The sequence below is a fragment of the Neovison vison genome, chromosome 13 (assembly GCF_020171115.1).
Source record: "Neovison vison isolate M4711 chromosome 13, ASM_NN_V1, whole genome shotgun sequence".
Taxonomy (NCBI): domain Eukaryota; kingdom Metazoa; phylum Chordata; class Mammalia; order Carnivora; family Mustelidae; genus Neogale; species Neogale vison.
The window spans coordinates 14,768,246-14,795,872 of NC_058103.1; the positions used below are offsets into that span (position 1 = coordinate 14,768,246).

The 27,627-nt window shown below is 47.7% G+C and overlaps 2 protein-coding genes across 2 annotated transcripts; one reads left to right on the top strand and one right to left on the bottom strand.

Moving 5' to 3' along the window:
• Positions 1–255: 255 nt before the first annotated feature.
• Positions 256–14,315, bottom strand: FAM161B (FAM161 centrosomal protein B). The gene is made up of 9 exons (XM_044231737.1): positions 14,185–14,315; positions 11,344–11,660; positions 9,863–10,431; positions 8,009–8,355; positions 6,820–6,947; positions 4,686–4,850; positions 4,355–4,454; positions 2,125–2,267; positions 256–1,346 (listed from the first exon to the last, which is right to left on the bottom strand). Exons 1-9 carry the CDS (start codon positions 14,239–14,241, stop codon positions 1,208–1,210), a joined length of 1,965 nt encoding a protein of 654 aa, XP_044087672.1. The 5' UTR covers positions 14,242–14,315; the 3' UTR covers positions 256–1,207.
• Positions 14,316–14,520: 205 nt separating this feature from the next.
• On the top strand, positions 14,521–27,547 carry COQ6 (coenzyme Q6, monooxygenase). The gene is made up of 12 exons (XM_044229988.1): positions 14,521–14,741; positions 18,204–18,338; positions 19,633–19,691; positions 19,986–20,109; positions 22,349–22,479; positions 23,355–23,462; positions 23,550–23,612; positions 23,993–24,100; positions 25,945–26,147; positions 26,224–26,339; positions 26,509–26,675; positions 27,421–27,547. Exons 1-12 carry the CDS (start codon positions 14,576–14,578, stop codon positions 27,448–27,450), a joined length of 1,410 nt encoding a protein of 469 aa, XP_044085923.1. The 5' UTR covers positions 14,521–14,575; the 3' UTR covers positions 27,451–27,547.
• The last annotated feature ends 80 nt before the right edge of the window (positions 27,548–27,627 follow it).

Sequence of the window (27,627 nt, forward strand, 5' to 3'; positions counted from 1 at the left end):
AAACCTAGGTAGTTATCGTAGTACCGCTCTGTCATCACAGGAGGGGGCCATTCTGAGTCTGGAAAAATGGCAATAATAACAGATACTTTTGAATTTTTCCAGAAAGCTGAACAAAAACAAAAACATGAGAAATGTGCTTCTTTTACGAGTAGGCACTCTTGCTATCATCCTGTCTCTACAGCTGATAGAGAATATCTAATCAATCCTTGGTGAGAAGAGGGTTCCAGAGATCACTTACTGGTAGAAAATCATGGCTATCAGAGAATTTTCACATTTATTTAAAATGAACCTCATGCTGACACTTACATACCATGCACACAGTGGCATATTCTAAGCAAATAACAGGACAGAATTAACTAAATAAATAAATATAGTTCTTAATTTGTTAATGACACGCATAATCATCCTTTGTTACATAGATTGAGTTCATGTCAATTTCCTGTATTCTTAAATTACCAGTTTTTACTTCCTGTAGCCTTACTTTTATACTATAGCATGGTTCTTAACTGGGAATATTTTTGCCTGCCCCCACATGTGGCAATATCTAGACTAGACATTTTTGTTCGTCACAACTAGGGGAGAGGGAATTACTGGCATCTTGTGAGTAGGAGCCCAGGATGCTGCTAAACATTCTATAATGTAAGGACAGCGCCCTCTCCCAACGCCCAACACACACTCCTCTGGCGCAAAGTGCCAATAGTACTGAGGTTGAGAGACCCTGTAGCAAAAGTTGCAAGCGTGTCATCCTGCAGGAGTTTTGTTACTCCCACGCAATATTTCTAAGTAATTTTTAAATTAGTTGTCAACATGCAAATTTCTGGCTTCTGTGGAAACTGGGTTGATCTGGCAATTCTGGGCCTGTGTTCTAGCAGAGACTCTGGTCTCTACTGACTCCTATCTCATACCCAGCGCATGTGATCCATTGGTTTCCTAACTAGCCCCTTGTAGGCATTTGGGCTTGTGCCTTTTTTTAAAGTAGGAGGCACAAAGCGAGAATGCTTAACTCAGCTCTGGTCCTCTGCCCTGAGGTTTTTCACTTTATTTAAACCAATCATTCCCTGTTTGTTACCTGCTTTTCCCCACTGCTAGTTCTCTTTTCCCCATCCTCCAAGAGTAGCCGTTGACTCAGAAGCCAAGTTTTGCCTGCCTTGACTCAACCCTCAAGTTAGCTGGTTAATATTGAAAAGCAGTAATTTTGTGTTACTGATTAAGCAAGTGATTTGCAATTATCTAGTAGTTCGTAAGACAGCTCTTCCAGTTCTTTCTTGGGACTTGTAGGCTCTTGTAGAGATTCTTCTAAATCCTGCTGTGGATTTCTGGTGCTGAGTTTTGTAGTTTCATGGGTGCTACAGAATAAATTAAAGCATTATGAAATAAAATGTTTTTAATTAAAAGCATTATGTAAGGCTGAAGAATGGTTTCAACATGTTCATTATTTTATACGGGGTATAAAGGGAAATTTCTAGGGGGGAAACTGGGATAGGAATTAAGGGAGGGGCCATTAGGATTTAAGAAACAAAACAAAGTTGAGAATAATGGTGATAGTATGCTTTTCTCCCCTTCACTTATATGATACCAAAGGAGGGGTGCTACTAATGAAGTACTTTTTTTTTTTAATGAATTACTTCTTTAATGAGTGCTAGATTTTTAACAAGCCACGGTGACCATGCTGAGGGGAAAAAGGCTTTGATTGTTCAGGACAGTATAGCTTTTATTGTAGCTCAATATAGGTTTTTACCTTCAGTTATCCAAACAGAATAAAAAGTGCTAGTAAAATAGTTTTATCATTTTATAGTAAGTAAAAATACACATTGGGGCACCTTTACACCCACAGACACACATAACATTTGTTCGTCAAAAGTGAAGTGGAGCTATTTTTGACTGATGGCCCTGGAAGTAGAATTGGAAAAATGATCTGTTTCAAACTGAAGGAATCTACAGCCCATATACAACGGTTATATTTTATTCACAATTGCACTATTCTCCCAATTTAAATGTGTTATGTGGGGATCTCTGGGTTAGTATTCCATATATACAGGATTGTGATCTCAAAACACGTGAGTGGTGGCATCGGGAGGGATGGCAGTTCGAGAGCTGCAGATAACAAGGAGGATCCGAGATTACCTGGGACAATCCCGGCCTTCTGACTGCCCCCGCCGCTGTTCATCCCGGCTGCCCTGACCCTTGCTCCTCACAAAGTCTTCATCGAGCCCAGCCTGCTTCAGGGTGTCTCGATACCGTTGTTCTGCAGCTTTCCTGGCAAGGTCCTGTGGAATGGAAATTAATCTGCTGTAGCTGTCTTGTGAATTACCAGGTAATTCGAAATCACTTGCTTAATCCGTATGCCTATAATTGCCCCCTACCCCAACCCCCATTAGTACTGGGCACCGATGTGCATGAAAATTTCTTAGAGCTTTTTCTAGCCTTAAAAGTGCATAGGCACTACCTGAAGGTCTTGTTATTAATGTAAATTCTCATTGGGTAGGTCTCAGATAAGGCTCACAATTCTGTATATCTAACACTCCCAGCAGATGCCAACAATTGATTTGGGACCCACCTTTGAGAAGAAAAGATTTAGATTTTTGGAAGATCAAGTGAGACTCAGATGAAAACATGGACTTAAAAACATTTTAAGATTTGAAAACAACCAGGGGTGCCTGGGTGGTGTAGTTGGTTAAGCGTCCAACTCTTGGTTCTGGCTCAGGTCATGGTCTCAGGGTCCTGGGACTGAGCCCCAAGTCTGGCTGCATACTCAGTGCAGAGTCTACTTGAGATTCTCGCTCGCTCTGCCCCTCCTGCTTGTGCTCTCTCTAATTAGAGTAAATAAATAAATTTTTAAAAAATCAACACTAAAATACATATGTAAAAAGAAGAACACCCACTAAAATATAACAAAACACACTTCAAAGAAATTTTTTTTATTTGACAAAGAGAGATCACAAGTAGGCAGAGAGACAGGCAGAGAGAGCCGGGGAAGCCAGCTCCCCGCTGAGCAGAGAGCCCAATGCGGGGCTTGATCCTAGGATCCTGAGATGAGGACCTGAGCCGAAGGCAGAGGCTTTAACCCACTGAGCCACCTGAGTGCTCCTAACAAAATGCTCTTAACAGGATAGATGATATGCCTGAGGAGGAGGAAAATGTTATTTTTTGTTTTAATTTAAGCAAAATCATATAGAGCACTTTGTATTTTTCCTGGAGTGGTGAAAGATCTGTTGTGATCTGAGGGTGAGCTTTGCTTGAAAAAAACTAACATAAAGAGGAAAGGGCATTATGAGAGATTTGAGCAATGCTAGTTGCTAAGTAAACCCAAGACCATCCAGCATGTGTGCGTCTGTGTGTGGTATGTATGGTGGGGGGAGGAGTGTACCCGGAAAATGCCTAGATAAGATAACACACTGGCTCTAAGATGGAGATGATGTCCAGCTGCTGGAATCAGGTCACTAGGAAACCCCAACTTTTATCTGAAACTGGAGGGAAGAGGGATCTGCAGAGCCTGATAGAACCCCACACCCCCGGGGATGGTGGCCTTTCTGAGGCTGTTCATCCAAACCAGCTTCAGAAGGTCCAGAGCTTCCTTAGGGAGACCAGATCTCAGTTGGGTGCAACTTCCCTAAAGGTCTAGAGAACACCTTAAAATGATTCTTCTATCCTGAAAGCCACTTAATCTGAAAAGGACTTCTGGGTTGCTTGTGAGCAAACCAATGTCTGGAGACCCATAAATGGGCCACAGCTCTGGAGGCTGGGGATGCCCAGGGTAGCAGTCCTGCAGGGGGAGAGACGCTGTTAGCAAGTTAAAGATCGTCTCACTGACACAGCCAAACTGTCCCTGCGTATGTGGGATTTAGCCCTCACCATGATTCAAACTGAAAGCCAGACCGCAGCAAACACTCCAGAAGTGAAATACTTTATAGATGCCTCTGGAGTCCTGTCTTGGATGAAATCAGTCCAAGCAGCATTCACCACTGCACTATGTACTTGGGAGGGGAGGGGGATGGTAGTTAATAACAGGTCTAATTTAGAATCTTCCTGAGCCCAAAGAAATGTTTAATACCCAGGTATTAAATTGTTCCATCATGGGGATGCCTGGGTAGCTCAGTTATTTAAGCATCTGCTTTTGGCTCAGGTCAGGAGGTCCTGGGATCAAGTCCCACATCAGTCTCCCTGCTCAGAGGGGGGCCTGCTTCTCCCTTTCCCTCTAACCCCGCCCCCACTTGTGCTCTCCCTTGTCTCTTTCTCTCTCTCACTCTTTCTGATAAATACAATCTTAAAAAAACAAACAAACAAAACTGTTCCATCATTTTCAAGAGCCCTTTCATCCAAAACTGAAAGAAAATGAATGATGGTTTAGTTTTACCTTGCTAACTTGTTCAAAGAGGTAGGGCCTTGTCTGTATTCTCTTCTTCATTTCTTCCAATTCTTTCTTATACTCTTTTGCTCTTTTACGGTCATTGTTCCTGGAATTAACAAGGTTCTTAGAATCAATTCTCTTTTTCCAATCTAGAATAGCCTTCACTCCAATTATGCAGAGTAATTCCCAAGGTCATTGTAAATTCCTAACTGTGCCTAGCAAAATCCTTGACTGTGTGCGATTATAGGAGTCTAATAACTCCATTTTGCCATTTTTCAAGGCTCATGATCTACTGGATCCCAAGACAGGCACCCTTTGACACAGGGAGGACACTGACCGATTCTCTTTCAGCTTTGCTTTGAACACTTCCTCCAGGCTTTGATGGGGATCCATGGCTTTGGCACGAAAGGTCACGGATTTAGACATCGCTTGACACTTCTTTTTGTGCATCTCCAACCACTGAGTACTCTCATCTGCTTTGTCCTTTTTTTCAAGTGAACTTCTAAAGAGAGGAGGCAAAAACCATACAGATGACCAACTTGAGTATATTTGAAAGCGGTCTTAGTAACCTCTCTGGAAAGTAAAATGGTATTTTCAATGAAGGGCATTTCAGAAAGAATAGGATTCTGAAATTGGCAGATGAAGCCTTCCCAGCACTATGGACACAGTAATCTTCTGCCCTAGGAGAAGTTCATTAATTGAACTGAAAAAACATATGAGTTAGAATATCCTTGTACTCATGCTTCTGGCTTGTCTGGAAATGAGATGATCCTGAGCTGCTGTTTGCTGAGCTCTCTACTCGGAACTGAGTGGAGAAAGGAATCAAGTGCTTTATATCCATTATCTTCCTAACTGCCCTATGAGGTGAAAACTGTAAGCCCCTCTTTTTATTGGCGAGGAGATTGAGGTTCAGAAAGAGTAAGTCACTTACTCAAGAAGCCCGGCAAGCCAGTGGAGAAGCCAAGATCTGAACCAGGATGTCTGACTCCCAAGCCTCTGCCCTGGACCACTGTGCTCTTAGGTGCCTGGATTCAGGGGCCCTTGGGAATACAATTCTGCATTTTCACAGAGAACTGAAAATCCGCCTCTTTCCCTGCACAGTTTGGGGTTAATTTACAGCACTTAGTCTGTGTTAAGTATCATTTGACAGGGTACTATGGAGAGTTCTACGAAAAGAAAAAACAGTCAAGACTCTTGCATTTGGATATTTACATTCAAATGAACAGATTAGGAAGGAAGGCAGGGAAGTGGAGTCTGCCATGGTATCAAACTCCCTGTTGCTGGGAAGTAAATACAGACATCCCCTAGGGGGGCGAGCTTCCGGTTCATAAGGCTTATCTTACTGGGGCCTCAGCATAGTGATGCATGTAGCCTTCATTCAGTAGCCCTAAGAAATTTGAGGAAGAAGGGAGTATCTCACAAGTAAGCAGAGAGGCAGAGAGGCAGGTGGGGGCGGGAGCAGGGGGGAGGGGGAGTGGCGAGGAGGCTCCCTGCTGAGCAGAGAACCCGGTGCAGGGCTCGATCCCAGGACCCTGAGATCATGACCTGAGCTGAAGGCAGCGGCTTAACCCACTGAGCCACCCAGGCACCCCCTAAATACATTTCTAAAATCACTGTTGCGTGTCCTAAAGAGTCAAGTAGGTCCCGAGTACTCCTCTCTGAGCCCCACAGGAAAGCACTAAGATGCTAGTCGTAAGTGTTATTACCATGACCTTGCCTACCAACTTCAGCTCAGAGGTCTAGCGGAGGAACTCCTGCCCCAGTGCTGGTCTGATGAGAGCAATACTATGACAGAGTCAGGTCAGTTAAAGAATTAAAAAGTAAGGAGGCTCCTGTTTCCCAACGAACTTCTGATAATTCCCCAAAGATGAATCTCAGACAGTCTCTAGCCGTGTGGTAGATGCCACTACCTGCCATCAGGTCCACTACCTGCCATCACGTTTCTCTGAATTCCTGTTCCTAACGGCTCCCTCTTTCATCTGTGGGTCTTCACCCACGGTGTTCTCTCTGGAACCTTCTTTCCTGCCTTCGGCTAATTCCTCATTTTTCAGAGATTAAAGAGACCCCTGCCCCAGGCTATCCAGTGTTCCCAAGTTTCCCTGTATTTCCCCCACCAATGCACTTCTTACAAAATACGGTAACTTCTTTGCTTTTCTAGATTTCATACTAGATACTAAACTAGAGGTTCCATAAGGCATCTCCAGCCTTAACATTGTAACTGGCACAGAGTAAGTTCCCATGAGCACCTGCTGAGTGATGGCCGGGTGTTCTCCAGCACTGAGTGTAGGGGGGTGACGTGTATTCCTGTCCCAATCAGCGTTCCCTTCCACCCCATAGGTCTCTCCGATAACCAGAGAGGAGGCCCAGCAGCAGGGTCAAGATCCAGAGAGGAGGCCCAGCACTGGGGTCAAGATCCAAACGCTGACCATTGATCTCCATCCTAGGCCAAAGTCTCGGACTCGACCACTCACCTGACTGCAGATTCCCTCTTCCTGGTGGCATCTGTGATGTGCACAGGGAGGGTGTTGGCAGAGAGGGAAGCAAGGCCGCTCAGAGAACGGCTCCTTGGCAGGGGTGTGGCTGGTGGCTGTGGAGAGTCCTAGAAGAAACGAAGGTTGGTATTGATGGGACAGCAATGTGTGATGAGTTTCTCTTCTAACTAGGATTCATTTTCAGTGAAGGACTAGTCAGACCGAGAATCCTTTTTCCCCCACCTGGGATTATGGAAAGAGTAATGAGTTTATTACTAGGCCTAAAGTTGGATATCAGTCCTCAAGTTTTAAGATCAGATGAGAAGTGGGGCGCCTGGGTGGCTCAGTGAGTTAAAGCCTCTGCCTTCAGCTCGGGTCATGATCCCAGGGTCCTGGGATCGAGCTGCACGTCCGGATCTCTGCTCAGCAGGAAGCCTGCTTCCCCCCTCTCTCTCTCTGCCTGCTTGTGATCTCTGTCTGTCAGATAAATGGATAAAATATCTGAAAAAAAATCAGCTGGGAAGAGTTCTTTATAATTGATAAAGGGTTCTGAGCAATTGATCCCAACTCCCTACCTTCTAGACTTGCTTGGACTTATTTCTGCAAAATTTCTCTAGAAAAGTTCCCTCTTGGAAGGCAAGGAAAGGAAGTATTATTATGGTTCTAAATTTATAGGAACTGTGGAGCTTACAGCGGAGCCAGTGTTTATTTTAATTTTTTTAAAGTTTTTAAAAATTAAAATTCAATTGATTAACATATAATGTATTATTAGTGTCACAGGTAGAGGTCAATGATTCATCAATCTTCTATAAGGAGCCAGTGTTTCTTTTTAATTTTTTAAATTTATTTTCCAAGATTGATTGATTTATTTATCAGAGGGAGAGAGAGCACGCGCGCGTGCATGCACGCTCAAGCAGGGGGAGCAGCCGGCTGAGAGAGAAACACACTCCCCGCTGAGCAGGGAGCCTGGTGCGGACTCGATCCCACGACCCCGGGACCATGACCTGAGCCAAAGGCAGCTCCTTAACTGACTGAGTCACCCAGGCACCCCTGAGCCAGTGTTTTGTTTTTGGTTTTTTTTTTTAAAAAAAAAAAGACAGGAAAATGTCACGAGAAGTGCCTCCCATCAAGACTGGCCTGTCTGCTGGGTCCCGGGCCCCGACCCTCCTGCAGCTGCCTGGGCTCTCACCCTCCTCCCTCCAGCTGTGGCGGCATCACAGGACCGCGGAGTGCGACGCAGGCTGCCGGTCCTCAGCAAGAAGGGCTTGTTGCGAGTCCCCTCTCTGGTGTCCCTTCTCTTGGCAGCTCTTCTCTGGAAGGCCCTGTAAAGGCCTTCGTAGTCAGGGACGGCAGGATTCACACGAGGCTGGAATCCAAAGTCCGCGTGCAGAAACGCAAGCTTTTCCTTCTGCGTTCGGGCAGCTGCGCGTGGCTGTGGGCCCGCCCGGCCGCCGGAGGGGGCGATGGGGGATGCGGCCTTCTGCAGCATGTCTAGGGCTCTCATCTGGATGCGAATCTTCCTGAAGAGTTCCGCTTCTGTGGAGAAGAAGTCAGGGTGGTGATGGGTGAGAGGGGACCTGCCTGGGCTTGGAGAATGTTCCCTGTGAAGCCCGAGCGGAGGGCGCCGGAGCCGACCGACAGCTTCCGCAGGAATTTCGGGCGGCAGCTGACTCCATACGGGAAGCTCCCTGTCGGCCAGGAGAGCCGTGCTTACACGACGGACAATGGCAAACACTACAGATCAGCTTGCGTTGTCTTTTCTGGAGAGTTCGTTCATAAACGTCGGCCAGAACACGGCTGCCAGGTACCAGCAGGCCGCAGAGGCAGCCACCACGGACTCCACGGGTACCGACTGCTTTCTGTGGTTCCTTCTTCAAAGGTGGAGCTGGCGAGGCCGGCCGGTCACCCCCTTCTCCCAGGTCCCCCAGACTCAGGGCAAGTACCCGCTATCCACCCAGAGGCCCACGCTGTTGCCCAAATCACTCTCGCCTGCTGTCTCTGGTCAGTCCCAAGTTCTGCGGTCTCTGCTCTTTAACCGCGCTCCAGCCCGGCCTCTCCTCACCGTCCCTGCTGCTCATTTCACAATCTCTCCACTGAACTGTCCACACCGGGTCCTGCAGACCAACACCCTCCCGGCCTGTCCCTCCCCCCTTAACCGTCTCCACCGCGGCATCTGAGTGGTCTTCCTGGGCTGCGGATCTGATCCCGAGCCCCTCCATAAAGCCCTTCAGGGGTTCCCCAGTGCCCTTGGGAGGAAATCCAACCTTCTCCCACCGCCTACAAGCCCCCAGGTCTGCCCAGGGCCTGCCTCTCCCTCCCCACTCCCTCTTCTCTCCCCTGTCCTGTGACTGTTCTGCTGCTTCTGACCTCTGCCTTGTTCTCTCTGGTTCACTCTTCCTCCCTCTTCCCGTCCTTCAGGGGCTGCCTCAGTGTTCTCTTTCCCCGGGACCTTCCCTACCTGCTCCCACCGCCTCACCACATCTGAAGTGAGGTCCCTGTGTCCTGTGCTCCGTGAGGGGAAGGCTTTACACCCTGTAGACCACTCACCACATCCGCGGGCTGTGACCTGGTAGTTGGCTTCCTCCCGTGCGCACCAAGTCCAAGTCTGTCTATTCCACACACAGTAGTGCCTGGGGCTTGGCACGTTACTGAATGAATAAAGCCCGAGTCCTTTCACCGAACCCCATTTCTTGAAACGAGGCGGCGTGGGAGCTTCCCTCGGGAGCAGCTGGTGGTGGCACTGGCCCAAGCTGGCCCTCGGGTGTCTCACTGGCTCTGCTGATGTGCTCGGGTCCCGAGAGCAGCCACAGGACCAACCCAGGGCATGCCAGGCCACCTCTCACGCTCGCTCCTGCCAGGGCTCCCCCACGACACAGACAGAGCCAGCCCCATACCCCGTGGCCTGCCCTGAGTGTGGCCTGGAGGCCGGGTCTCCAGAGCAATGAGTTCATCTCCCAGCCAGGCTGACCCCCGAGCCCAAGTCCCCCCAGCACCCCTTGGCAGCCCCAGGCAGCAGGCAGCATGGTGGGAAGGAGGTCTTTACCTTGGAGTTTGTCCCCGAGGGCCGGCTCCAAAATGGACTTGGGAATCCTTCTGGTGGCCTTCTGCTTGGGGACCTTGGCCTTGGCTGTGGCGGCCAGCTCCCTCTGCTTAGCGGCTTCCTTTCTCTGCTCCTCCTTCACTAGGAAGCTGAAGGGCTTCAAGGAGGAGAGGAGCAGTTCCTTCCTCTTCTGGATCCCTGCCTGCCTGCGGGCCTCGTTGCGCTCTGTGATCTCCTGGTAGAGGGGCAGGTAGACGTGCGCGGGCACCGGCTGCGCCCGGAACTGCCGGTGGCACTCGGCCTCCTCCTGCCCCTGCCGCTGGGCTTGCTTCCTCTCCTGCTCAAAGGAGGCAGGGGAGGCCAGCCACTGGGCCTTCTTCTGGGCCTCACGCAGTGTCATGCGGAACGGCCGGGGGACCGTGATGGACGACACCCAGGAGCTGATGCTTCTGTGCTGCGAGGGGGGCCTGGAGCCTGGGGGTGGCTGGGGCTGACCCTTAGCATCGTTGGAGGGAAGGCTGCTCAGGGAGCTGCAGCGCCTCGTCGAGCTGCACCGCCTCGTCGAGCTGCACCTGGAGGGAGAAAGCAGCCGCACTGGGGGACACATGGAGGACACGTGGAGGCTGGCCCCTCCTCCTGCTCATCCCTGTCCTCCCTCCCAGGAGGTGGCAGCTGGCTTCTCAGCCTGACAACGTGGCCCCATAGGCCTCTGAGCCTGTGCCTCTCTCGACTGGGCCTCCCTCCTTTCCCTCAGGCCAGCTAGCAGCCCATTAGGAAGTCTTTTCTCACAACTGATTCACGAATTACCACTTTGCATTCTAATATTTTCTGTTTGTTTGTTTTTAATTGTAGAGATTTTTTAAAAGTAATCTCCACACCCACCACGGGACTCGAACTCACATCCCTGAGATCAAGAGCTGCCCACGCCACTGACTGAGCCGGCCCGGCGCCCTGCATTCTGATATTTTCACATGGGCAGGAGAACAGTGCAGTGGAACAGAGCCGGGCTTTAGCATCAGACCCAGGTTCAAATCTTGCTTCAAACAATTACCAGCCATGTGACCTTTAGCAGGGTTTGCTTGGAACCTTGATTTCCTCATCTGGAGAATGGCAAAAATTGTATCTACTTACAGGGTTAGTGGGAAGAAAAAATAAATATTAAATATTATAAATGCAGCATACACGCATATAGAAGGGCTTGGCCAAGGTCAGTGTACCTCGTTACTGTTCTTGGGAGGGAGTGAGAAGGGCATCCCTTTAGTCAATCCCAGTGCTTCCAGTGACTAAGGGTAACCCAAAGTGATTTAGGAAGGAAAGAGATAGGAATCTATTCTAGATAGGAATCAGAACACGCTTGGCTCCGAGGGTTGATTCTGAGCTGGAGCCTGGGTAAGGGACAATTTGCAGAATGGTCTTTACTGAGGAAGAGGATGAGGCCCAGAGTCACAAGGGACTTGGCCAGAGTTGGGCATGAGGTGCCTTACCTCGGAGACAGTGGGTCCTGGACCTGTGGCTTCCCCCTGCCTTTGTCTTGGAAGAAACTCTCCAGGTCCTCATCTTCGGAGAAGTTCTCACCACTGTCTGGGTCAGACTGAAGAAGGGATTCCAACAGGCACCACCTGCCTTTCTGTTTTAGTACCTCCAGGTACTCGGAAAAGCTCCCAGTTGAGTCGGAATCCGAAAGCGTCAAGTCCTCTGGGCTGAGGAAGTCATCCAGTTTGCCAGCCCTGGGCAAAACTGGTCCATCCCCAGACAGCTCCTCTTCTGTCTCCGAGTCCGAGGAGGATTTGGGGGGAAACACCTCCAGTGAAACAGAATAAATGGTGGGTCAACTATCCTTCCAGATTTACTCAAAACATAACTGCTAACTTCACTTTGAATAAGTCTCTGTATACTAGGGACTAGGAAGGGAGAAAAATAAGATTGTTCCTCGCTTTAAAGAAATTTCACAAATTGGTATATGGGTATGGGGTATGCTTGGTTGAAGGGCAGGGAAGGGAAGCAGACAGATGAACAGTTACTGAGTACCTGCCCTGTGGCGTGCCCTCTGCCCCCTGCACTCCAGGAACCCCACCCAGACTTGGGCCACACTCTTGCCCTATTTGGTTTTTACCTACTTGTTGCCAATCTTCTTTTTCCCGCTCCTCCTGTCTGCACCTCTGCTATCCTCCTATTCTACCTAAGATCTACCGCGTTACTAGGAACGAATAATTAACTGGACAGATAATGTGTTCTAGCTGAAAGAACAGTGTCCTAGAAAGTGGGTTTCAATACTCCGTTCCTTTAGAAAATCTTTATTTGGTGCCTAATGTGCACTGGGCATTAGGCTGAGAACGAGTCAAACAAGGTCCCTACTCACAAAGCTTATGCTGTAGAGAGAGGGAGACAGACAATATAGTGATAATATATTCAATGAAAGTCATAAACAGAGATTATGCGATGATGAAGTGGTTTGGGAAGCTGTTTTGTTGATAAAAGCCCGTCAGATAAAAATCTGGGAAGAGTACCTATAATCAGAGCTAGGTTTATTAATTTGTTGGAGTACACCATGAAAAATTAAGGGAACGTGCAGCAGGGGGATGGGGTGGGGGCTTTCAGTCAGAGGGTGGGGGAAGGGCTTTTCCTGGGGCTGGCTTGTCCCAATGATCTGGGGGAGGAGAGTGAGTGGATCCCTCTGTATCCACTCTGAATGGATGCTGTTGTGAAGAGGGCGCCGTTCTGTGAGTGAGTGAGCACTTTTGATTCCAACGGTAACAGAACAAAGTGGGGCTGGGTAAGTAATTGATAGGTAAGCATCATCATTTAGAAGGAGATCTTCATCGTTTTGCAGGATGCTGTGGCCCGTGAGAAACACTGTTTTCTGCTCATCTGGCGGCTCACCTTAGCTGTGTCTGTTACAGTCTGCTCCCTACTTTCTCGGTCTTGGGCTATTTTTACTTTCTCACTGCGGAGGAGTTTTAGGCTGAACACCTGATTGATGAGAGGGAGCCAGCCTTGCTAAGAGCTGGGGTAGGAGGGTTCTGGGTTCAAGGAAAAGCAAATGCAAAGGCCTTGAAGCAGGAATAAATTTGGCTCTTGGAGAGGCAAAAGGAGGGCCAGGGTGGCTGGAGGACAGTGGTATGAGATACCCTTAGAGAAGCAGGTGTGAGGCCAGGACTGGGCGGGATAAGATGACTGCTTGCACCTGGAGCAGAGGCGCCTACAAGCCTCCAGGTGACACTTGGGGATGATTCTCTAAGGTCCAGCTCTAATACTGAAAAGAACAATGGATTCTGAGTCAAAGAATGTGCTCCAGTCCTTGCGCTGCTACTGAGGAGCGTGTGATCTTGGGAAAATTTTTTTAAAAAATGACTTTATCCAGGTATAATTCAGACACCATATAATTTAAATAATTCACTTACGGAAAGAGTGCAGTGCAATGGACTTTAGTATATTCACAGAGCTGTGCAACCACCACCACCATCAATTTTAGAGCATTTTAATCACCCCCAAAGAAAGCCCATACTGGAGGGATCCTGAGTGGCTCAGTGGGTTAAGCCTCTGCCTTCAGCCCACATCATGATCTCAGGGTCCTGGGATCAAGCCTGGCATCTGGCTCTCTGCTCAGCCAGGAGCCTGCTTCTCCCCCTCTCTGCCTGCTTGTGATCTCTGTCTGTCAAATAAATAAAATCTTAAAAAAAGAAAGCAAGCCCATACCATTTAGTAGTCACTCCGTATTTTGCTTAGTCTTTCCAACCCTTCCCTCGCTGCCAGCCCTAAGCAACCACCAATCTACTTTCTGTATGGATTCCGTGGCAAATTTCTTTTTCTATTTTTTTAAAAGATCTTATTTATTTGAGAGAGAGAGAGCGCGCGCGAGAGAGCACACGAGTTTGGGGGAGGGGCAGAGGGAGAAGCAGGCTCCCCGCTAAGCAGGGAGCCCAATGCGGGGCTCCATCCCAAGACCCTGGGATCATGACCTGAGCCGAAGGCCTCTGCCTTAACTGACTGAGCCTCCCAGGCGCCCCTCTATTGCAAATCTCTTAGTCTCTCTATGCCTCAGTTTTCTTTTCTACAAAATGGGGACAACATCGGACTATCAGTTCTAGGGTAGTTGACAGGATAAGCGAAAACCGAGGGCCATCGCTGTGGTTCTATGAAGGGCCTGACGTAAGACTCAACCTCTTGGGGAGTCCGCCTGCGGGGCCTCAAACGCTGCGGATTTTAATCCCACGCCCCCCTGCGACACGCCCCTGCCGTCTGTCTCCAAGGCAACGTCAAACAGTTTCCTCTCTTAGAGATTCCTTTCCGGGGCGCAGAACCAATTCCTCTCCTTCTCTCCTCACCTGACGGCTCCACTGAGCGCCTCCACTGAGGGCTCCTGCAGCCCTCCCGATGGTCATCTTCTCCGCGGGCAGAGACGGAGGCGGCGGTGACAGCTCCGGCTACGCGCTGGTGCGCGGGCCGTACTAGCTGCAAGATTAGGTTCCGCCCCCTTCTGGCTCTGGCCTCTGATTGGTTTCCAGGCGGACGCCTGAGCCAGTCCCCCTTCCCAGGAAGCTTCTGATCTTTCCCGCCCAAGTTGGCAAGAGTCATTTTCTGATTGGCCTAGTTTTTACGCGTTCTATTTCCGGCTCTGAGGCCGGGGCGGAAGTAGCTAGTGATTGGAGAGCTCTGTTCCGGAAGCGCAGCAAAAGGAGGGCCTAGTGGTGCGCAAGTACGTTGCAGGTCAGCACCATGGCGGCCCGCCTGGCTGTGAGCCGGTGGAGGGCTGCCCCTGCAGCGGCTGGGAGAGGCCCGCTGCTGTCTTGCCGGAGGTGGTCCGGGGCCAAGGCAGACACCCTGTACGATGTGGTGGTGTCGGGCGGAGGCCTGGTGGGTACCGCCATGGCCTGTGCCTTGGGTAAGCGGAGCTCCAGGCAGGTATTGGCGGGGAGGGCGGCCGTGGAGCAGCTGTGAGGACCGTGGGAGTCCTGAGCTCATGCGCTCTTTCCCTGCGGAGAGGAGCCCCACGCCAAGCGCTTGGTCCTTCTGGGTTCCGAAGGGTCAAAAGTGGGAGGGTCCTTAGGAATCATGCTAAATCCCGCCGGTTGTTATTTAGGAACGGACACAGTTGTAAGTTATCAGGCATTGTATCGGGCTAGGCGTTTCGTTTCTTTTAGAAAATAACTTTTTTGAGATGTAATTGCATACCGTAAGTTTCACCCCTTTAAGCATACATGGTTTTTAGTATATTAACAGGTTGTGCATCCATCACCACCATGAATATTAGAACATTTTTATCACCCCCTAAAGAAACAGGAACTAGTTAGCATTCACTGCCCATTTTCCCCCAAAGCTCCTCAGCCCTAGGCAACCGCTTGTGAACTTTCTCTACAGATTTGCTTCTTCCTGACATTTTCATATACTTGGATTCTGCTTAATGTCTTAAAGGTTCATCCAAGTTGTGTGCACCAGTACTTTTTACGGTTGAGTAATTCTGCATTGTGTGGGTGTCCTACATTTGGTTTATGCATTTAAACCATAAACCAACGGTTTGACGGATGTTTGGGTTGTTTCCACTTCCGGACTGTTTCGAATAATGCTATTAATTTGGTACAGGGTTTAGTGTAAACGTTCATTTTTGGTTACTTGGATATATCCATTTCTAGGAGTGGAATTGCTGGGTCACATACATGGTAATTCTGGAAGAACTGCCAAATGGTATTCCAAGGTGGCTGCACCATTTTACATTTCCACCAGCTGTGTGAGGGGGCCAGTTTCTCCATGTCCTGCACAGCACTCGCTCTTGGACATTTGTTTATAGTCATCCTGATGGGTGTGAAGTGGTGTCTCCTGGGTTGATTTGAATTTCCCTAATGACTAATGATGTCGAATATCTTTCATATGCTTGTTTTTCTTTGAAGAAATGCCTGTTAAGAACCTTCGCCATCTTATTTTGATTTTTTAAAGTAATTTCTTATCCATTGTAGCGTTTGAACTCAGGAGCCCACGATCAAGAGTTGCATGCTCTGTCAACTGAGCCAGCTAGACACCTCCCTTTGCCCATTTTGGGCAATTTGTGCAATTTGTCTTTTTATTATTGAGTTCTAAGAGTTGTTTTTGTTTGATTGTTTAATCTGGGCACAGGTCCTTTAACAGCTAAATGATTTACAAATATTTTCTCTCATTTTATGGGTGGCCTTTTACATTTTCTCGGTGGTGTCCTTTGAAACAGAAGTTTTTAATTTTGATAATGTTCAACTTGTCAAGTTTTTACCACTTACACTTTTGATATCATATGTAAGAAATCATTAGTTAACCCAAAGTCATGAAGATTCATTCTTGTGTTCTAAGAGTTTTGTAATTTTAGCTTTTGGATTTAAGTCTGTGATCCACTTGGAGTTAAACTTTGTGTGTAAGGTGAGGTGAGGACTTTGCTTTTACACATGTACTTTAGTGTGGTTCACTTCACTGTGATATACTCTTTTCATATTTTATGTGAGGAAACTTGCTTAGCAAGGTTAAGTAAGGACCAGAGTGTTGTGTTTTTGTTTTTGTATTTTTTTTAAGATTTTATTTATTTATTTAACAGAGAGGGAACACAAGCAGGGGAAGTAGGAAAGGGAGAAGCAGGCTTCCCGCTGAGCAGGGAGCCAGATATGGGCTAGATCCCAGGACCCTGGGAACATGATTTGAGCCAAAGGTAGGTGCTTAGTGACAGCCACCCAGGCGCGCAGTCAGCGAGCACTTAATTTTAGCAGCTGCTTTAAAAGTGCAAGTTTTTCAGTAGGCTCTCTGGTTTCCCCTTAAGTCAGTTTGTTTCCCCTGATTCTTCTACAAACCCACAAGAGTTTATGTTTCAGGCTTGAAACATCTGTATTTCCCTCTCACATTGTTATCTGTAAATTGCATTCTGTAGTATTTTTTCTCCAGCTGAGTTTTCTAAAATGTTAAATAGCTAAAAAATAAAATAATTGAACCTGACTGTATTTTAGTCCCATTAGTTCCCTTGTCTCTCATTTAACAAAAATGTCGGTTGAGTATCTACGGATTGAGGAGATCCCAAGTTTGTTGCTGGGAATATTAGCCATAGCAAAAGCAATGGTTCCTGCCCCCAGGGAATTTACAGTGTAGCTAAAGAGATAAGATTTGTGAATAGCCCTGCTGGGGAGGGGAGGAGGCGGTCAGGAGGGCATTGGGCTGGAGCAAACCCTGGAAGGGAAGAGGTGGGTGATGGACCAGAAGGCAGGCCTCTCCAGGGAACAAGGCTGTTCCCATCCTCCAGTGCAGAGCCGCGTGGCGGTGGGGGAGGGAGGGGCATGTGAACTTGGTAGTCTTGGTGCAGCTCACTGCCTCTTCACCAGAGTGACCTTGACTTTCACACTCCTCCCTAGTTGGATCTTAAAAATAATGCCACTCTTCTTTAGGTAACAAAAAATGTGGGGTTGCCATCATTACTAAGTAAAAACCTACATCGTTTCTAATAATCCTGTCACATTTTTTTTCTCCTTTCTTGGCTGCCGCAGCTCCCTGCTTACTGTGTCCATGTCTTTCCCTGGGACACGGTGGAGGGACTGTGTCTGGGCTGCAGGCACCCAGTACCGAAGTCCCCAAGTCCCCTTTTTACTTCCCTATACCAGTGTTTGAGGACCAGATTTATAGGTACAATTGATGTATTTGGGGGGCTCCTTTTCTTTTACAAATAATTCTTTATCTTTGATTCAATCTTGAGGCCACACCAAATTTCGCTTATTAAATATTCCATTTTTCTGTTGAACACGATTTGTAATTTTTAATGACTTAATAGTTTAAACATTAGAAATATCTGGTGTCCTGGCCACTGGGCCCTGCCCTTCCCCCACTCTCTTCCCCGAGGGCCTGTACCCTTCGCACAGGCCTCCTCTGAGAACTCCTTTGCTGGCCAGCAGGGCTGGCGGCGCAGGTCAGTCTGCCGTGGGCCCAGGCAAACTGCATGTCACTGGTGACCTGTTCGGGGCCTGAATAAACAGTTGGCAATTAAAAAAAAAAAATCTGGTGTCTTAATACTTCAGCCTTTTTCTTTTACTTCGTTCTTCCTATCTAGGGAGTTCTACTGGCTCTTTGTGAGTTTTGTCATTATTTGCTTCTTTGCACATGGCCGGTGTTGGACTGTTAAGAGAAACCCGGGCAGCCGTGGGCAGGGTGATTCACATGGTTGAAACAGTGGTATAAGCTACTGCTTAGGATTTTGTGTGGTGTTTCCTTTTTGTGTGCCGTGTGAGAAACTTGTATCCTAAGGACGAAGCAATTAGTTAATCTCGTGCTTCTCTTAGAAGTGAGAAAGGGAAGAAATTCCGATTTTCCCGCTATGATATAAAATGTTGATTCTCTCTTTTTTTTTTAGGACATGATATTCACTTCAGTGACAAGAAAATCCTGTTGCTAGAAGCAGGTCCAAAGAAAGTATGGGAGAAATTGCCAGAAACTTACAGCAACAGAGTCAGCTCCATTTCCCCTGGCTCTGCAACCCTTCTCAGTAGTGAGTAGATTTTGCATAGAACCAGCCTCTTGTCTCTCCCAGCTTTCCAGTGTGTCCCATAGGGCAGAGGCTCTGGAGCATCCTGTGAGGAGGGGGTTGGCGTGGTAATCTAGTGCATCATTGAAGATGAGGCCGCATGACAGTGTCACCTCCCAGGCTGAGGAAGATGTCCTCGGGACATGTGGGTTCCTCCTGTGGACTTCGTTTGTGATGTTGGGTCATTATGAATTGGTGGAATTGAAACTGTATGAACTAATTATGACCATTGGTTTCCAGTAATGCCCAGACTCAGCCCTCTTGTCTAGGGAGTTTGGATGCTAAATGCTTTTGAGTGTAAATCAGTGTGTGCACATGGAACTCATTAGAAAACGGACTGGGGTCTCTGCCAGAGGTTACTCCCCCGGGCTCTCCTATCTAGAACCGCCCTGTCAAAAATTAGACTCTTCCAATCACTTTTTAGCCCCTTATACTCCTTTACTTTTCTTTGTAGCACTTAGTACTAACCTGACAATGTATTACGTCTTTGGTTTTTTTTTTACTCTCTATCTCTCCAACCAGAATATTAGCTGCAGAGGAACTTTGGTTTCACACTTTATGCTGAGTACCTAGAATTGTGTCTGGCTCACTGTGTCCACACTGAATAAATCCGTTCAGTGCTATGGGGTTTAAAAAAAAAAGTTAAAAGACTGTCTTTTAAAAAAAAATGTTACGATTTTATTTTTAAGTAATCTCTCCACCCTCTGTGGGGTTCAAATTCAGAACCCCGAGATCAAGAGTTGCTATGCACTTCTGACTGAGCCAGCCGGGCACCCCCGAGAGTTTCTAACTTCTGTAGGATGATGAAAAAAAATACAGGTTTGGTTTCCTTTTTTATTTCCCTAACTTTAATGTGATTTGACTTTTTCAAAAGAATACTTGGTGGGGGGCGGACGGAGAGAGACTCTCAAGCAGACTCCCCACAGAGTGCAGAGCCTGATGTGGGGCTCAGTCTTCTGACCCTGAGGTCACAACCTGAGCTGTAACCGAGTTGGACATTGAACTGACTGAGCCACCCAGGCGCCCCAGATTTGACTTTTTGATCATGAAAGCTGGGTCTTTTTTCATGCTGTATAATCTGAATTTGGGAACAGAGTAGCTTAACTCCTAGCATCAAACAGGAAAAAATGAGAGTATTTTTCTGTCATTGGAGGATGCTGAAAACAGTCTCTTACTTCACAGGTTGGAGAGACAGAGCCCACGAGGGCTGTGCCGCATGAACTTGCTCTGGCCTGTACATGGATCCTTTCTTTTGTAGGTTTTGGTGCCTGGGACCACATCTGCAACATGAGATACAGAGCCTTTCGGCGAATGCAGGTGCCTCCTTTATTACTTATGGCAAGATAATCTTGATTGTCCATCTTCTTTTCTGTATCTTGGAATCCATATTCTCTATATTTCGTGTGGAAGCAGGAACTTCCCATTCAGTTTAAGGAAGTGAGGGGAGCATTCTCAAGAGAAGTTTCTTCTCACCTTCCGTCTCCTACCAGGGGAACTGACACTGTGATTTTCCTGCTTCTGTCACTTGTGGAAGGCAGCACTGTTTCTGATCGGAGCAAGACATTTTCTCTTCCTTGGGTTATAATACAGACTTTCCTTCGGTGTTTCCAGGTGTGGGATGCCTGCTCAGAGGCGCTGATAATGTTCGATAAGGATAATCTGGATGACATGGGCTATATAGTGGAGAATGACGTCATCATGCGCGCTCTCACCAAGCAGCTGGAGGCCGCGTCAGGTGAGGCTCCCACTTCTTACGTCGTCTTTTACCCTGCACGCTGAACTGCTCTAGAATTTTTCTGGGACTTAGTGGAAAAAATAATCCCTTTTATGGAAATTGAATTACCACCGTAAAGGAACCCTCTGTTAGATATCTTAGGGTTTTTTCTTTTTTTTAAATTCAGGAATAAAAATAATGGTTTTATTCAGGAATAATTTATATACCATAAAATTCACCCATTTTAAGTGTACAATTCAGTGGTTTTTAGTGTACTTACAGAGTTAGGCCACAGTCACGGTATCATTTTAGAACATTTCTGTCACCTCAGAAAGAAATCTTAGGTCTGTTTACAGCATTCCCCCTTCCCAGCCGCAGCCCCTGGCACCACTGGTCTACTTTCAGTCTCTCGGGATTTGCCTCTTCTGGACATTTCATATAGATCGAATCATACACAGTGTGTTCTTTTCTGTCTGCTGCTTCACCGAGCGTATCTTTGATATCCATTCATGTTGCCGCCTGTGTTAGTAGTGCGTTCTTTTTTATCACCAGATGGTATTCCTTCGTGTGAATACACTGCATTTCGTTCATCCATTCATCAGTTGACGGACAGTGGGGTGTTCCCACTTTCTGGCAATTGTGAATAACGCTGTCAGCACTTGGTACAAGTCTTTGCAGGGACACAGGTCTCATTTGTTCTGGGTGCATACTTAGGAGTAGACCTGCTGGGTCATGTATTCTATGTTTAACATTTTCAGAAACTGCTGAACTTTTTCAGAGAGGCTGCAGCATTTCACTTTCCCACCAGTAATATATAAGGTCACCAATTGCTCCATATCCTTGCCAACACTTACTTTCCTTTTATTTTTTTATTATAGCCATCCCAGTGACAAATGGTATCTTATCGTAGTTTTCTTTTTTTTTTTAAGACTGTATTTATTTATTTGACAGAGATCACAAGCAGGCAGAGAGACAGGTAGAGAAAGGGGTCTGGGAAGCAGGCTCCCTGCTGAGCAGAGAGCCCAAAGCGGGGCTCGATCCCAGGACCCTGAGATCATAACCTGAGCCGAAGGCAGAGGCTTTAACCCACTGAGCCACCCAGGCGCCCCTCTTACTATAGTTTTGATTGTATTTCCCATCTTTCCTCTGCTTGTTTGCCATTTAGTGAAATAACTATTCAGAATCTTTTGCCCATTTAAAAACTGGATCATCTTTTTCTTTTTGAGTTAGAAGAGTTCCTTATATATTCTGAATATAAATTCCTTATCAGATTATTATGAAATCTCTATACCCAGCATGGGGCCTGAATGCACAGCCCTGAGATCGAGAGTCCTGTGCTCTAATGACTGAGCCAACCAGGTGCCCCACTTAATGTGCAACTTTTAAAGATAATTTAGACCGAATATTTAGTCACTTAGAAACATGTTCCATAACATTGGTGAAAAAAGTAGGTCATATCCTGTGTGTGTATATGCATCTATATGCATAGGAAGTAATCTGGAAAGCTATATGGAAAAGCTTTAATTGTAGTTGCCTTTTGAGTGGTATGATTAAGGGTAATGTTTTCCATCCCTTTTAAATCTTCCTTTGTTGGGATGCCCGAGTGGCTCGGTGGGTTAAAGCCTCTGCCTTCGGCTCAGGTCATGATCTCACGGTCCAGGGATCAAGTCCCACATCGGGCTCTCTGCTCAGCAGGGAGCCTGCTTCCCCTTCTCTCTCTGCCTGCCTCTCTGCCTACTTGGGATCTCCATCTGTCAAATAAATAAATAAAATCTTAAAAAAAAAATCTTCCTTTGTTGTTCATACTTCAAAAGCATATCATCTTTACAATCAGAAAAGTAAAATTATTTCCAGTGGCAAGAAAAGTCTTAGGAAATCTAGAACTTCTTTGAGCCCCTGGCATTCCCACCCTGTTGATTCTGAAAGCATGTGGAGTCACTTAGGCACAGAGGGAACCTAGAAGAGCAGGAGTGTGGGGATGAGAAGAGAGTCCCTGGGCTGGTCATTCAGTGAGGGCTGAGTATTTATTTATTTACTTATTTGTTTATGACACTGACTTATCCCTGTGGCCCTGTCATTTATCAGCTCTCAGACTGTAGCATTTATTACAGGAGTTATTTTTTAGATTTTACTGTTCTTGTTCAGGAGTAAACGATGAGACCGCTATCCTTAGAGCTCGCTTTAGATTTAGGTACGATTTTTGCCTCAGCCCGTGTGGGGGGCCTTTCTGATGTTTTGTTTTCTCTCTCTGACCTCCTAGACCGGGTGACGGTTCTCTACAGGAGCAGAGCAGTCGGCTATACCTGGCCTTATCCCTTCACCATGGCGGACTCCAGCCCTTGGGTTCATATTACCCTAGGTGATGGCAGCACCCTCCAGACTAAATTGTTGGTAGTTGAAAATTCTTGTTTTGCCAGGGGTCTTGAGTATCCATAGCTTATCCTAGACTCTAGGGTCTTTCGTTTTAGATTTAAGCTATAATTTTGGGCAAAGCTTTTGGTTATTAGGACCAGTACCCACTCAGGCCAAATCAAGATGGTCTTTTAAATCTGGTATAGAGGGGCGCCTGGGTGGCTCAGTGGGTTAAAGCCTCTGCCTTCGGCTCAGGTCCTGATCCCAGGGCCCAGGAATCGAGCCCCACATCGGGCTCTCTGCTCAGCAGGGAGCCTGCTTCCTCATCCTCTCTCTGCCTGCCTCTCTGCCTACTTGTGATCTCTATCAAATAAATAAATAAAATCTTGGGGAAAAAAAAATAAATTCGGTACAGGAAGCAGTCTCCTGGACCATCTTAGGTCTTGAAAGAAAAGGGACGCAGGCACAGCAGCAGCAGTGGAGGTGGTTCTTGCCCTCGCAGGAGTCCTGGCGTCCCTTCACCTCCTACGTTTCCCGTGTCTCTCTCTCTGTGCGCCAGCTTCCCCTTCTATTGGGCAGCCATTCCTGACCTTCCAGCAGGACTGTTCAGCTCTGGTGCCTGCCTCGTTAACTTCTAGGTCAAATATCAAGAGAATCTGGCCAAGTTAACCTATGGCTGGCACCTCATGGGCCGAGGTCCAGCTTTGGTCCATTAGTTGACACTGGGGTTACGTAGGGAAGGCTGCCCCGTCCAGGGGCTGTGAGTGAGGTGGGCGTGATGACAGTTGCCCGCCGCCGCCGAGCTTGTGAACGAGAGTTGGAACTAGAGAGAACTGAAGGGGACAGACACACACTTCTGGAACAGTTGTGGGTATTAAGGAGTTGTAAGACTTGACAGACTCGTTTCCACGCAGATTGGTGCAGACGGTCACAACTCAGGCGTGCGGCAGGCTGCCGGGATTCAGAATGTCAGCTGGAGCTACGATCAGTCTGCTGTCGTGGCTACTCTGCACTTGTCGGAGGTGAGAGCCTGAGCCCACCAGCTGGGGCCCCCACTCGTGTTCTGTGGGTACTAAGTCCTTTTCGTGAGAACGCTTCCTCTGTCGTAGGCCACAGAAAACAACGTCGCTTGGCAGAGATTCCTTCCGTCGGGGCCCATTGCTCTGCTCCCGGTAAGAAGTCCTTCCAGCGGATCAGTCCGCTTCAGCGCGCCCAGCCTTCCTCTCTCAGGGCTTCGCTTTCTCTGTCTTTCTGGTTTCGAGGGAATATGCCCAGGCTAACTTTGTTTCCCCTTGTTTCCCGTTACTCCCTTCAAGCCTGAGAGCTCCCAAGAACAGAAGTCTTGCCCTTAGTATTGATGTTCTTTTTTTTTTTTGGACCTGGGTGCTTGCAAGTGAGGGGAGGGGCATGGGGAGAGGATCTCAGGCCGTCTCCCTGCTGAGCACAGAGCCCTGCCTGGGGCTCGATCTCCCAGCCCTGAGATCATGACCTGAGCCGAAATCATCCGACTGAGCCACGCAGGCGCTCTCCTGTTGATGTTCATTTGACGCAGCTCTCAGACACCTTGAGTTCCTTGGTCTGGTCCACGTCCCATGAACATGCAGCGGAGCTCGTCGGCATGGATGAAGAGAAGTTCGTGGATACCGTGAACTCCGCCTTCGTGAGTATGAGCATGTCCTGCTGGGTTGCAGGGGAGATACAGAAAGGGGTTTTGATGAAGGAAAAAGGAATAACCAACCAGCAGCCCCCACAGTGACTGTAGGTTTTGATCTGGGCTACATGGACGGGAGGGCATTCAGGGAAATGCAAAACAGCGCAAATTAATAACTTCTGTGCTTTTTTGACGGTTGTGGGCTGCTGCTGCGCTGAAACAGCTGCCTGGGCAGTAGTTAGTATTAGCCCTTTTTTTTGAAGCTGTAACTACTTGACTAATTCTGAATAGCCGTCCTAGGTTTGAAGTACCTGAACCTTTGAAGCCTGATTCATTAGACATGTTCTTAAAGGAGCTGAGCACAGTTTAGCAGGGAGCTTAAGAGAAAGTCTTGTAAACACATGGGTTCAGTACTGCTTCTGCCTGTTAATCTCCTAGGAAATGGAGATAGTATTACCAGCTTCTCAGGGTTTAATAACAATAATAAAAGTCTAAAGATTTTTATTATTTATTTTTTTAAAAAGATTATATTTTTATTTATTTGACAGAGATCACAAGTAGGCAGAGAGGCAGGCAGAGAGAGAGGAAGGGAAGCAGGCTCCCCACCGTGCAGAGAGCCTGATGCGGGGCTCAATCCCAGCTCACTGGGATCATGACCTGAGCCGAAAGCAGAGGCTTTAACCCACTGAGCCACCCAGGTACCCCGAGCGTAAAGATTTTTCAAATGAGAGAATTGATGTAAGATGCTTGGAGCACACCTAGTATATCGTAGGTGCTCAACAAATGGTAACAATTATTCTGGAGTAGACACAGCCTTCAGTGTTGGCAGCAGTAATTTCGGAGCTTAAACACCACATATATCTGAATTCAACTAATAGTAACGATCAGTAAGATTCACTGAACATTTACTGTGTGCCACGCACAGGTGAAGGGTTGCACCTGTCCATTTAATGCAGTGACCATGCAGGAGGGCGCTGTTACCGTGCTCGTAGCTATATGCCCAAGGTCAGAGAGCCGGGGGGTAAGGCTGGGTTTGGCAGTCAGGCTGGCCCCTTGAACCTGTGGTTTTAACCACCAAACTGCCACCTCACTAGTGACTTCCAGTCGTTTAGACTGAAGAACTTAGGCTTCCCTGCTCTAGAGCAGCAACAGGAGTGACAGGAACTGAACACACTAAGTGGCTTCCAAGGCAAATGGTGAAGGCTGCCCCGCTGGTCAGTTTGCATGTGCCTCTGCCACGGGCTTCTGCAGGGCAGTCACGGACACGTCCCGCGCGCCTTCTAGGTGGGAGAGTCTGGAGGCAGACCGAGGAGACACAGCCCTCCTTTCAGGAAGCTCACAGTCTAGTGAGGGAGGAAGCTACTGAAGCAACAACTGGTGAAAGTATTCACAGGATGTTAATGGAAGCACAGAGGAGGGAAACACACAGTGGAGGGTTTGGAGGGAGGATCACAGCTTCTTGGTGCTCCGAGGGGTCATCCCGGCGAATTAGAAGGGCGTTCTAAGCACAGGGAGGAAAGGCAGGGGCGAGGCTGTTGTCGAATGAGCTCTGCTGTGGCTGCTCTATGGTTTTGGAGGGTTAAGGTGAAGTGCAGGGCAGGGTGGACGCCCACAGGTGGGCAGGGGCAGCTCGGGGGCAGTTTGGCTTGATTCTAACACCTGTGGGGAAGGGTAGGAGGTTGTGTTTCTTTGCCTTTGCTTACGGAGTGTGCCACATGTGGTCTACATCAGTGTAGGCTTGTTAGGTACTATTATTACTTGGTTTTAGTGATAAAATGGGTTTTCTTGCTGATATTTTTACTTCCCTTTTCATCACTGGTGAATCTCTACTGTTTGTGACTGACGCGGCTCAGTGGAGTGATGCCAACCACACGGACCTCATCGACGCGGCGGGCAGCCTGCTGCAGTCCGCTGTCGGCTTTCTGAAGCCCACGAAGGTCTCCGCTCGCCAGATGCCCCCAAGTGTAGCCCGGGTGGATGCCAAAAGCCGAGTGCTGTTTCCACTTGGCTTGGGACATGCTGCCGAGTACGTCCGCCCGCGGCTGGCCCTCATCGGGTAAGATGATGACGGGGCAGGGCTGTCTTCTCACTGTGCTGCAGGAGGCCACACCTGAGCTCTGCTTTCCTCTTAGGGATGCCGCGCACAGAGTCCATCCACTTGCAGGACAAGGTGTCAACATGGGCTTCGGGGATGTCTCCAGCTTGGTCCGTCACCTCAGTGCTGCAGCCTTCAATGGGAAGGACTTAGGTAAGGATTCAGGTGCCTCAGAGAAGTATCCGGAGGTCATACAGTCAGGGAAGATCGGGCTCCAGAATGCCCCTCCATAGCCAGATGTGGTAGGCGTCAGTGTGTCTGGCTTACTGGGAAACAGCTTCATTGTAAGATCAGAGATTTACACCTTTCCTCCTTCCTCCAGGCTCTATGAGCCATCTCACAGGTTATGAAACAGATCGACAGCGTCACAACACCGCTCTTCTGGCTGCTACTGACCTACTGAAAAGGCTCTACTCCACCAGGGCCGCTCCGCTGGTGCTGCTCCGGACGTGGGGCTTGCAGGCCACAAATGCAGTGTCTCCACTCAAAGTAAGGTCACTCACGGCTCTCCAGGAGTCTTGCTCACTGAGGAAGGACTTGGCCAATGACTCTTAATTTCTTTGAATTAATTTTCTTGGCTGTAAAATTACCTTTTTAGGAATACCTCCCCCATTGGTTAAGAGCAAAAAACTTGCTGAGCTCATGGGTAGAGCCCACATCTAAGCAGTAACTTTACATGAGGGAGGGCTTAAAATAGTGAATAGGAACTTTTAAAGTTCCTGTTAGGGGCAGTTGGGTGGCTCAGTTGGTTAAGTTTAGTGTCCAGCTCTTGATTTTGGCTTAGGTCATGATCTCAGGGTCGTGAGATCAAGCCCTGCATCAGGCTCTGCACTCGGTGCAATCTGCTTCTCTCTCTCAAATAAATAAATAAATAGAATCTTTAAAAAAAAAAAAGATGCTTAAACTCTTTTTGCTGCTTGGCCAGCTTCTTTCTTGAGAAACTTCCATTTAAAGACATTTTGGAGGGACTCTTGAGAGGAGCATTTGTCTGGGACTTTTGCTAAGTTTTTGCTTTAATCACTTTGGGTATTTTATTTTTAAGTAGGCTCCACTGCCAGCTTGGAGCCTTGAACTCACAACCCTGATACCAAGACCTGAGCTGATATCAGGAGTTGGATGCTTAACCAGCTGAGCCACCCAGGCGCTCCTATATATTATTTTAAAATATTTTTTCACTTGCCGTCACACCTTAACAGGGTCCAAGTATCATTCATTTTATTTCATTTTTCTCCAGGAACAGATTATAGCCTTTGCAAGCAAATGAATGCTCCCCTTCTGGACATTCTGTTGAAGATAAATGAACATCTTTTCTGAAGACTGTCACATATTTTCAAGATTTAATAAATTTGCTTTACATTAGATTTCTCTAGTCTCTTTTTCTCTTCTGCTTTATGGGCCTGTGGACCCCAAATCATGAGTGATAGATAATTTGCTGTGAGGA

Coding starts and splice junctions, on each gene's coding strand:
- COQ6 (XM_044229988.1), top strand. CDS start 14,576: ATGGCGGCCCGCCTGGCTGTGAGCCGGTGGAGGGCTGCCCCTGCAGCG. Junction 18,339..19,632: donor CTCTGCAACCCTTCTCAGTA/GTGAGTAGATTT, acceptor TTTCTTTTGTAG/GTTTTGGTGCCTGGGACCAC. Junction 23,463..23,549: donor CTACTCTGCACTTGTCGGAG/GTGAGAGCCTGA, acceptor CCTCTGTCGTAG/GCCACAGAAAACAACGTCGC.
- FAM161B (XM_044231737.1), bottom strand. CDS start 14,241: ATGACCATCGGGAGGGCTGCAGGAGCCCTCAGTGGAGGCGCTCAGTGG. Junction 8,356..9,862: donor CCTCGGGGACAAACTCCAAG/GTAAAGACCTCC, acceptor TCTTCTCCACAG/AAGCGGAACTCTTCAGGAAG. Junction 4,455..4,685: donor GCAAAGCTGAAAGAGAATCG/GTCAGTGTCCTC, acceptor TGTTAATTCCAG/GAACAATGACCGTAAAAGAG.